The sequence below is a fragment of the Eptesicus fuscus genome, chromosome 3, assembly GCF_027574615.1.
Source record: "Eptesicus fuscus isolate TK198812 chromosome 3, DD_ASM_mEF_20220401, whole genome shotgun sequence".
NCBI classification, from domain to species: domain Eukaryota; kingdom Metazoa; phylum Chordata; class Mammalia; order Chiroptera; family Vespertilionidae; genus Eptesicus; species Eptesicus fuscus.
The window spans coordinates 36,619,255-36,631,306 of NC_072475.1; the positions used below are offsets into that span (position 1 = coordinate 36,619,255).

At 38.0% G+C, this 12,052-nt stretch overlaps 1 protein-coding gene across 4 annotated transcripts in view; it reads right to left on the minus strand.

The window, feature by feature from the left end:
* The window catches only part of TBL1XR1 (TBL1X/Y related 1), a 167,654-nt gene that overhangs the window by 17,592 nt on the left and 138,010 nt on the right, over positions 1-12,052 (minus strand). For all 4 annotated transcript variants that reach the window (XM_054713737.1, XM_054713739.1, XM_054713738.1 and 1 more), the window contains exons 5-10: positions 11,249-11,471; positions 10,454-10,586; positions 9,952-10,093; positions 7,049-7,112; positions 6,867-6,964; positions 5,595-5,655 (exon numbers count right to left, since the gene is read on the minus strand). In XM_054713737.1, coding sequence (XP_054569712.1) covers positions 5,595-5,655; positions 6,867-6,964; positions 7,049-7,112; positions 9,952-10,093; positions 10,454-10,586; positions 11,249-11,471 — 721 coding nt within the window. The remainder of the gene's footprint in view (positions 1-5,594; positions 5,656-6,866; positions 6,965-7,048; positions 7,113-9,951; positions 10,094-10,453; positions 10,587-11,248; positions 11,472-12,052) is intronic.

The window sequence follows — 12,052 nt, forward strand, 5'->3', positions numbered from 1 at the left end:
CCCTGTGCACGAAACTGTGCGCCAGTAGCTCACTGCTACCCTCCAGTAGCTCTCCACCTGCTGCCCCGCCTTCCTGTAGCTCTCCGCATACCCCCCCCCCCCACATAGCTTGGTGCCCTGCCCCCTCCTGTAGCTCTCCACCGCTCGCTTGTAGCTAGCTCACTGCCCAACCCTCCTGCTGATCCGTGATCCGTTCGTTACGTGGTCGGTCATTAAACTTCATGGCTTAACGACCATTTGCATATTACATTTTTATTATATAGGATATTTGCTTATTATAATTATTTCATATAAGGAGAATCATACTGTTTATCCATTTGTATCTGGCTTACTTCACTTAGCATAATGTGTACAAAGTTAGTTCATGGTGTAGCATGTGTCAGAACTTCATTCCTTTTTATGGCTAAATAATAAATTGTATATATATAGACCACATTCTGTTGAATATGACCTGGGAGTAGAACTGCTAGGTCACATGGTAATTCTATGTTTAGCTTTTAGAGTAACTGCCATACTGGTTTCCACAGTGAATGTACCATTTTACATAACTACTAGAAAAGTATATGGGTCCTAATTTCTCTACATCCTCATGAACATTGCTATTTTTATAACTGTCCTACTGTGTTTGAAGTGGTAACTCATTGTCATTCATCTAGAATCATGATTTATGTATTACTCTAGAGTGTACATAGGGGAACATATAGAACAGAAATTAAAATGTAGTAATTTAAAAAAATAAGAATTCCATTTCTGGTTAAGGAAGTGACAGGGATCATATTTGCTTCCTGCCCCAAACAACCAAAAAAATTTACAATATATATGAATAATAATTCAAGACATTGGACACCAGGCAACAAAGGACAGTGGTTCCTGAGAGAAGGCACAACAAACAATGTGCCTTCAAAATTGTCTGAGCTTATAATCTAGGGGAAAAAATGTCCCAGTCATGGCATAGGAAAGAGAAACCTTCCTAGACAGAGATCCATGACATTCCTGAGTTAAATAGCCAAAGCTGAGAAGGCAAAGGCAGCTAGAATTCATAGGACAGAGTACTGGAAAGGAGAGATGCAGAGAACTCTAAAGATCTGCAGTCAGTCCTACTCACATGTTTAACACTAATGTGTGAGGATACTACCTGAGACTGGGAATGCACAACTCAAAAAGATTAGAAGAAGCAATGTCCGTGCACAAGGCTGCAAATAGTGCCTGTATCCACCACTAAATACCTATATTAGAAAAGCAGAAAGGTCTCAATTCAGTGACCTCAACTTCCAAAAGCATGACACATAAAAGAAGTTAATAAATTATGGAATTCATCAATATTAATAATAACTTCTGATCTCCAAGGACATTGTTGAAACAATGCAAAGAACACAGACTGTGAGACGCTATTTGGAAACACTTGCATCCAGAACACATAAAGAACTCACAAAACTCAGTAAAAAGAATACATCTACACTAATACAAGAGCAACATGCTAATTGACCGTACCTTCGTGACACCCACCAGCCAATCAGGGGTGAGTATGCGAATTAACCCAACAAAGATTGCGGGTTAATTTGCATACACAGGCACCGAGCAGCTGGGGACAGGATGCTTACAACGCAGGCGTTCTGCACCACCCCAGCCACTCCTGGCCTCTAGGCAGCATGGGAAGGCAGAAAGGCAGCTCTGGGTGGAGCGAAAAGGCAGCTCTGGCCAGAGTGAAGGCGGTGCTGGCAGCCAAGGAAAGGAAGGCCCATTCTTGCACGAATCTTCGTGCATGGGCCTTCTAGTAAGTAAATGAAAGGTCCAACGATTTAAACAGGCATTTTATCAAAGAAGACATAAAGATGGTAAATGAGCACATGACAAGATACTTAACATCATTAGTCATTAGGAAATGCAAATTAAAACCACAGTGAAATACCACTATACAGGTCTTAGAGTGGTTACAATTAAAAAGACTGACCACATAAAAAAAGTGCTGGAAGAATACAGAGAACTACCCACTGCTGATGAGAAAGTAAATCCATTCTTAAAAATGTACTCTGGAAAACAGTTTGGCAGTTTATCAAAAAGTTATACATACACCTATCATATGATCCATTCATTCTATTCCTAGGTATTCACACAGGAGAAATGAAAGCACAAATCCATGTAAAGATTATTTGTGTACATGAATGTTGATAATTTTGTTTGTAATAAGCAAAAACTGGAAACAACCCAAATGTGCTTCAGTAGGTGATAAATAAATGATGGTACTTATTTACGCAATGGAATATTACTCATCAATTGAAAGGAACACAAAATAATTATGCAGAGTGAAACAAGTCAACCAAAAAAGAATACATACTCTGTGATCCCTTTTACATCACGTAAACTAATTTCTTGTGAGGGGAAGACTACAAGTGAGTGCCTGGGGAAGGTGGGGAGAGATCACAAAGGGGCAGGAAGAAACATCTGAATCCAACAGATGTATTCCAATGTCTGGAGTGTGAATTCAATGATATATACATATGTCAACACATACCAAATTGCACAATCTAAATATGTATTCAGGGTGGAATAAAAGTAGGTTTACAGCTGTAAGTATATGAAACAATTTATACTACTATTTATTATTATATTATTTTCCATACAAGCAACTGTTAACCCTACCAGACCGCTGTACCGATTTTTCGGTAATTTCTGAATCTGCTGCTATACTGCTCTACCTAATTTTCGGTACTTTGCCTAGTACGTGAAAAAAATGCGTCACAAACTAAAAATAACCAACCAATCGTGGTCAGACCTCATGGTTAGCCATTGTAAATGTCTGCCCCCATGTGTTTGAATTGACTTTGTGTGGTTTGACGTGAAAAAATTCTGAAAATTCACAATGAAACGAGCGGCTGATGAACCAAGCACTTCAACAGGAAAGCAAAGTAGGTCTAGGCTTATCACAGTCCAACAGGTGATCGATACTTTGGTTGATTCAGACTCTGAGGTGGAATATTCGTGCTAGATGAAAGGTAGACCTATTTTCTACAATGTCTCCAAGTTCCATCTTATTCTAACCACTTGTTTGCATGTAACTAACATTTTTTCTATATCATGTTGATTTTTTCTCTTTAATGCTCAGGAGACCAGGTATAGGGGACAATTAGGTTCAGGGCCTCAGGTCTGGTAGGGTTAACCTACTTTTGCCATACCCTGTATTTTTTTTTGGGGGGGAGGGGTCAATTATCCTATATAATAAAGGGTTAATATGCAAATTGACCATCACCCCAACACACAAGGATGGCCGCCCTCATGTGGACAAAAGATGGCCACCACAGATGGCCAGCAGGGAGGGGCAGTTGTGGGCGACCAGGCCGGCAGGGGAGGGCAGTTAGGGGCAATTGGACCGGCAGGGGATCAGTTAGGCATCAATCAGGCTGGCAGGGGAATTGTTAGGGGGTGATCAGGCTGGCAAGCAGAAGCGGTTAGGGGCAATCAGGCAGGCAGGCAGGTGAGTGGTTGGCAGCCAGTAGTCCTGGATTGTGAGAGGGATCCTATATTGGAGAGGGTGCAGGCTGGGCTGAGGGACACCCCCCCCCCCGTGCACGAATTTCGTGCACTGGACTTCTAGTACTCCAATAAAACTGTTTAAAAAATCAAAAGGCCTGGGAAGAAAGAATACCCTTGGTAAAAATATTATTTACTAGTGAAATGACTTTAATATCATCTACCTCATTGGGTTATCGCAAGGACTAAATGGGATCATGTATACAAAGAGCAGCATCTCTAGCACAAAGTTGGTACATGTTACGTAGTGGCTAGTAACAGTACCGCACACCTACTTATTTCAATACGCCATCACTTTGGGGAGGTAGGAGAAACTAATAGGCAAAGAGCCAGAGGCCTAAGAATTCTATTTGGGTGAAGACTAGAAGCAAAGGTGAACAAAAACTGATGTGTAAATGTCTACTAATGTGGTCAACTGTAATCAAGCTGAACTGTTTAACATTATGTTTGCAAAATTATGTTCCTCAGATACTACAGAAAATAATTCTGTACCTTATTTGATTTAGTCACACTAAATAGAGAAAGACAAAAAAACGAATTGCCAGAAGCTGTAAGTTTGTTTTAAAACTGATGCTGTACCACTGTCTGTGAAAGAGATTTCAAAATAACCAGTTACTCCTTTAGTCAGCCTCCTACTGAAAGCTCTTCTGAACCAGACCAAAACCCTGAAAGAAGCAGTTAAATCAGGTAATATTAAAATTCCTGTTCTAATAGTTATTGGGCATCTTGTTCCAGTTTAATATCAGCTACTGTCATCAGGAAACTCCCTGAAAGCAGGTACAAAAGTTCTAGGCTGCAAAAGAGCACATGTAATAAACTCTTGTCTCCACTCATCTGGTTACAGGCAGTCCTTGGGTTAAGTCAGGCTCGACGTACGTCATTTCGTGGTTACGTCGCCATCTCCCATTTATTTATAATAAAAAAAAAAAAAAAAGTTCTTCGACGTATGTGCATATATATGTGCTTTATGTTTTTTATTATTTATTTACCACAAGTAAAGATCAGAAATTGTTATCTTTCTTTTAAATTTTTTTTACTGTTTCACTTCATTACTGTTGTGTATGTGCTCCATGTGAGTGACATAGGTGCTTATGTAGGTGGGTTCCAATTTACGGCAAAAATAGCTTTACGTAGTGCCGTAGGAACGGATCTTCAACGTAACCCGAGGACCTACTGTATACACCTTGTTCCGTGGCTATACATCATGGAGTATGGAGCACAATATTTTGTGGGTCAGACCTATGGATTTAAGTATCGATTTCTTTCTTTTAAAAAATCCACCGATAGCACCGAAGTTCCAACAACATTGGAAAAGCCTAATTTTTATTTTATGTACACAGGTAGACTGATTTAGATACATCAATCCAAAACGAGAAATAACAATATCTAAAGTTGTAGAAGTTTATACGCTATTTTCAGATACATTACTTAGTCTTAGCCTTATAACAGATAGGCATTATTATCCTCATTTACAGACAAAGAAAATGAGGCTCAGAAAGGTTAAGTGAAATGCTCAGGTTTTTTTTTTTTGTTTTTTTAAATATGTTTTTATTGATTTTCAGAAAGAGAGGAAGAGGGATAGAGAGACAGAAACATTGATGAGAGAGGAGCATCATCGGTTGGCTGCCTCCTGCATGGCCCCCACTGGGGACTGAGCCCGCAACTGAGGTATGACCGGAATTGAACCTGGGACCCTTCAGTCCGCAGGTCGACCGCAGCTCTATCCACTGAGCCAAACCGGCTAGGGCGAAATGCTCAGTCTTAAAGCTTGTTAAATGGGGTGAAACTGATATCCAAACCTAGATCTCCTAATTCAAAAATCTATGTCCTTACCATTAAAGAATACCAATCAGGCCTCAAATGCTCTGTTGTGATACATTTCACAAAAACTTTTGATGATCCTGACAATTAACAATCTGAAACTCATGGAATATCAACCCTTCAAAGAACTAGTAACAAGATTGATACTTGATAGTTCAAGATATTAAGTGAATTTAAGCAGTTAAAAGTATAATTAGAAAAACAGGAAAAAAAATCCAGTTCTAATGTAAATTGTAAAAATTTACCTGAATGAAAAGGAAACTGTTGCTTGGCTTCACCAGTGTGTGCATCCCAAATAATTGTTGTCTGAGATTAAACAGAAAAGAAAAATATATTGTTAAGAAGTTGAAAGGAGTTTATTATAGAGGCATACATTAGATTCCTAACTATATTAAAGCAATATGAAATGTCAGAGTGGAATTATTCGCATTTACTTTTTGCAACAGTACAACCAGGTTATACTCCACATTCAGGGTTGGGGGGAAGGGGATATGACTATTAACTAGTTTAATTTTTCCCTGATGGTTTTTCGTCAGTCAACTCACTTGAAATAACAATTATTGGTTTGTCTTCAATGTACCAGACATTATATTAGACTGCTTTAAATATTCCACTGCAATAGAGTATTTAATGTAAGATTTTCATAGCTCTTCAGCTATAAGGAGAAAAATTCTTGGTTTACAAAGTAGCCAGTTAATTCTCAGTATTAAGATTTTTTAAAGCTCACATTTACATATAAAGGCAGCTTGAATTTTGACAATACAGTATTTAAAACAGTGTCTTTTATGTTAATTACATCAAAGTATGACATATAATGGCTATATTTACCATTCCTTTTCATACTCTCCCACCACTGATTTTATACCTTTGGGGATGTAGAGTTGCACAGTGCAGCGACTATTAACAGGGCTTTCCCCTCGCATTCCTGGCCTCCCTCACTTTCTTCCCTCTTTTCTCTCTATTTCCCTTTTGTCATTGCACACAGTTACCTACAAGCATGTATTCTCCTAGGTTCATGGGAAAGGGGATGATCTAAGAAAATAAAGGAGAAAGAAGGCCATATTTTCAACTTGTGAGTATTAACCAGTTTAAGTAGGTGAAAAAAGCTGGAAAGATCCTGCATTTCTTACATTTTCAATTAAGCACCAGGAGTTCACCTAATAGACTGACTGGCTCTAAGATTTCCCATGGAATCACTCCAGAGCCACACTCACTGATGAGATAAACTAGAGCTTTTAGAAGGGAAGCAAAGATCATGGGAAATGTGACATTCATTATAGCACAAGTTCCAGCAAAAACGAGTAGTGTAGTCACACAGATAAAGAATAAAAGGCATTTTATTTTGTAGGTTCAGAAGTGAGCTGACAGAAAATCTAAGAAAGTATTTCTATTACTATCATAAATTCATTCCTGAATTTCCCAAATATAAATATTTTAATGCTTCTATAATTAGCAGAGAAAATATTACTTTATTACATTAACCTTATATTTATATGTTCAGCTTAATGTTCTTTTACCTTGTCTACTCCAGCACTTAGGATGAAATTTCCTTTCTTATTCCATTTTAATGCAAATATAGGGCCTTTATGCTGCCCTAAGGTGCTAGCAAGGTTACCTAGTATTAAAAAAAAAAAAATTACATTACTTTATCTTTATAATTTAAACCAACAACAAGTGAAAAGAAAAATGCTTCACTTACCATCTTTAGTCCATATTCTGGCAAACCCATCGTATGAACCAGTTGCTAGAAGTGTACCTTCACTCTGTTGGAGAAACACACTTCTTTCAACTATGTAATCCAGAAAGGGCATTTAATTGTTATTAGAACATTTCATGTTTAAATCCTAGGTACGGCAGATCCTTGACATTCTCTGCTACAAAATCTGCCCAATTGGGAGAGCCTCCCAGGCTAGGAAACACCCTTCGTTGCTGGGAAGCTGGAGCTCTGGCAGCACCTAGCCAGCGTGTGAGCCTATGTCCAAATCTCACAAAGCAGGAACTGCTCCGGAGCAGGACCACATCACGCCCCTGCATGCTGAGGTCTACTGCATCCTTACAGGCGCACATGACTAAAGAGGGGAGGCTGGTAGACTGGAAAGGACATCAAAATCATCATCTTTTAACGATTCAATGTAAGTAAAAAGCAAAATATTCCAAAATATCTCATTACGATTAAAAGGTTTTATATGACCCTCTTTAAATCTCTTACTGTCTAAATAAAGTATGTTGCATGATACTAACAAGATTGCTGTTTCAGATGATCAGATTCTTAAATGTCATTGAATGTTTCTTTCCTTTGTTAATTCTTTCCCAATATGAATTCTTACCAATAAAAATGCAACACAAGGAAAAGAGTCACAGCAGAGTATAAGTGACCTGACAGTAAAAGAAGTTGAGTAGTTTCCTGGAACCACTTCATTAGGAGAACATTCCAGTTTCTCTAATCTCATATGCCTTGACAAATGGCACAAGGGAAGGACAGTCTAACATTCTATGGAAATGCACGTTACAGAGTACATGGAACAGACTGTTGCTAGGATGAGCAAGCCTTATTGGAGACACAGAATGGAATCCTGTCTTACACAGTACTTTCTTGATGCTTTTTGGTAAGGGAACCAAAAACAGCATCTTCCTTTTCAGACCTCTCAGGCCACTTAGCTGTATAGGTAAGTGACAGACAAATGCTAGGTCTGGGGACTGTAGAATCAGACCTGCCAGGATTTTAAAAACCCCTGTGGTTCTGCCCCAGGAAGAAGCAGCCATGTTGAAGCCAATAGCAAAAGCTTATTTCCAGGCTCTGCACAATAGGAAGTTTCTTTTTTGATATATTTTTATTGATTTTAGAGGGGAAGGGAGAAGGAGAGAGAGAAGGATAGAAGCATCAATGATGAGAGAGAACCACTGATTGGCTGTCTCCTCATGCTTTCTACTGGGGATCGGACCAACAATCCAGACATGAGACGTGACCAGGAATCGAACTGTAACCTCCTTGTTCATACGTCAATGCTCAACTACTGAGTCACACCAGCTGGGTGGGAAATTTCTCTTAAACTAATGGTCCCAGATGTTTTAGTTCATGGACCACTAAAGTTGGAAAAAAATACTTGAACCATCAAATATGTCTGGCTCTTGCTTTAGTCATGAGAAAGAACCATTAATCAAGGATAATGTTTTTGCCTTTTAGTGGAAGATTCAAGTACATAGTGAATAATATATTTTTGAAAAGTCCATGTTTTAAAACTAATTTGCATTTCAGAATCACCAAGCTCAACAAATCAACGTTGGTTTACCATCTTTTTCAGTGTAAACTGTAAAATTCATTAAATTAACATGGTCTCTGAGCCAAATAGCTTAAGGATGCTATAAGGTTTTTGACCTAAGCTATAATGAGGTCCCATATTAAGAAGGTATTAGTCATGACCCTACAACAACCAAATAATACTGCAATGTGATAAAACCTCTTTTCATTTTTACAACTGTCAACTTTGTAAGGGAAAGGTAAATACATTACTGGGAATTTTAGAAAGGAATGCTAAAACAGAACAAAACAAAACATCAGAAATAAGAAAAAAAAACTAGCTATGAGTTCTGGAAGAATTTTATGGAAACAGAACTTTAGCTGGAGTAATCATTTTTAAGAATAGACCTCGTTCCTTGGGATGACATTTGTAAGGTCCCTGGAAAGCCCCACACAAAGCTGTTAAGCAGAAGCCAGAGGAGGAAGGATGTTCACTTGCTGAGGAAAGACTAGCCAACCCCTAAAATTCTTGGAAACACTGAAATAGTCTAAAAGGCTTTTTGAGGTGTGTGTGTGGGGGGCGGGGAGGGGGAGGGCAGAGGGGAGTCGGAGAAAAAAAGGTAAAAACTGGATGCAAAGTTAAAAGGCAACATGGAACAAAGGAAAATATATAGGAACCTTATAAATGCGAATTTTCCACATATTAATCATAGGAATGGAAAAAAACACAATGTTAACCATGTATTAGAAACTACAAGGGTGAAGCTTTATCAACAATAAAAGTCAGAATAGTTAAGTTATCCCTGAAAGATATTAAATCATATATTGAATCAAAGAATTATTAAGAGTACTACAGCTAGTATAAAGCTTAGAAGCAATCTAGACTAATGGTCCCTACAAGGCAGTTATTTGGCAATGAAGTTTTCGTCAGCTCACAGCAAAATGAGAAAAACAAGAACACGTTTTTATTATATAGCTTTCTCTTAACTCCAGCACAGGACTTACTAGTTAAGGACTTAGTATGTGTCTGCTAGTGATTTTCATCTATTTCCTCATTTATGTAGCTACCATTACCACACTTTTCCTATACATGTGAGAAAAAGGAAGCAAGCAGTCGATCACCAACCTTACGAAGATTCTGCTGTTAGGTAAACAGAAGAGCTGGAAGCTGAACCTTGGTCTGACTGCTCAAGGGCCAGCCTTTGTTTTTAACATATTTGGGAATGAGGATTCCTAGTCTGTTGTTCTCATTAGTTAGTGAAATTTAAAAATATCTGAAAAGGGGACAAGCCCTGCCATCAGTCTAAGGCTCAAAGAAGTGAATTAGTAATTACATCCACCATGGACAGTACGGTGATACTCACATTCCAATCTAGAGAAGTCACGTCCTTGTTGCTGGGGACATCTTGCCCTCCTTCTCGTATACAATGTCGAAGTACTAACTGTGTGGAGCCACTGGTGCTATTTTCACTAAGATTCCAGATTCTTGCTGTGGAGTCTCCAGACCTAGAAAGTATGCAACATATTTTAAATACTCTTAATATTCTCAAGTATCCCAGAATTAAAAAAAAAACAAAAAACACAATTATATCCTAAATTACTAAGGCAAATAAAACCAGAATATCAGGAATATCCATTTCCAGCATTTTATTCTCTGTCTCCATTTTGAGGGCCCCAAACAACTCCATTTTGAGTTTAATGAAAACTTCCAAGGTTACTTTATGAAGGAATGAAGATTTATAGAGGTAAAATGAACACTAATAAGCAAGAGAAACCTAAAAAACGTAAGTAATGTATTTATAAAATGTAATAGGTTCAGCAAGATATTTTTAAAAATCCATTTCAGTTTAACTTTGAGAAACATACCCCGATGCCAAGAGATCACTAACGGGGTTCCAGGCACAGATGAACACTTCAGATTCATGGCCCCGTAACACAACTGCCTTGTTAGGAGGGATTTCAACATCCCCATCTACCTCCATCATATCAGTATGATTATCTGCAGCACAGGAAACAAGAGGAAAATTCCAGTCAGGTAATATTGCAACATGCTGGGGAAATCCCTCCTTTATAAAATAGAGTGTACCTTGACTACACAGTACTTATTACATGGAGAATGAATTCTTATCTTTCGTCAAGTATGGCCAAGATATATATGTCTGAGTGTGTGTTTAGAGGTGGGGGTTAGAGGATGAGGGTAGAGAAGGACTGCAAAAGGTTAGACCCACAAATATGACTAAAGTGATAAAAAGGTTTGAACATGTAATCCATGCCAATACTATTCTGAGTTCCCGCCAGTAGGGGTTGCTGATATCATTTCTGTAACGTGAGAGTTGCCTTTACAGCTCCATGTCAGAGCTTCACTGTATTTGTTAATGACTAGTATTACACATTTTATTTAGAAATCAAATGCAGACACAAAACTCATTTAACCATAGAAAAATAACATGTAAATATTTTTTGAAACAAAATAAAATCCATGAATGTAAACCTCGCTTTCAGAGCTTTAAGAATGAAAATCTGAACTGTGTGATAAGAGTTAGGGGAACAAGTTGGCATAAATGATAAGTATGGTGTTATTTCAGCTTAGAAGAGGTGATATCCCTATGAAGCAAACATTTCTTTTGCAAAGGAATTTTAAAAAATTCTATCTCAGCTCACTTGCTATAGTATGTGCCCCATTCTCCTCTCCATTTGCTGTGTTTTCTCCATTTTTTGCAGATCCTTGTTGGTTCGTGGCAGCTGCTGCAGCTGCTGCAGCTGCTGCTTGTTGCTGTGCAAGCTTGTCTCTGTAAGCTTGTTGTCTTGTTTGTACTACATCAGGCATTACGGCATCTATCAGTGACAGAGACTCTATTGGTCGACCATCAAACAAGGTACCATCCTGGATTTGGAAAAGAAGAAAAATCAAAGGTGCCATATTTAGAGTAATTTGTATTCATACAAGTCCACAGCAGAAATAAAAAGCTTCATTCCAAGACAAAATATTTTTAGATAATTTTCTGAATGTGCGTAAGAAGTAGTCAGAAGGAAACTGAAGACGCAACTGCAATAGCTGTTTAATTTTTCCTTCTCACCTGGTTCTTAGTGTTATATGTTGCACATATATAGCTGAAATACTGAAAGGAATAATAAAATTAGGCCCAGATAAGAGAAAGGTTTATAAATTATATTCCAAAAATTTGTTAGTCAAAAGCAATGACCAAAATAAAATCATTCACACAATAAGAGAGTTGGTACCACAGTATAGAAACTACTTCTTTAAAACCAAAAACTTTTAAATAGTTTTATTGGACTTTAAAGTTTCTTGTGATTTTATTAAAACAGAAAGACTCCATATATTATGCCATACGACATTTCCTTTTACTAATGTTGAAGTGCAAGCAAGCACAGTCGGGTTTAAAGACTTGAAGTTACACACTGGTCAACAGCAGCTGGCATCTCTTAACCAGTGCTACTCAAAGT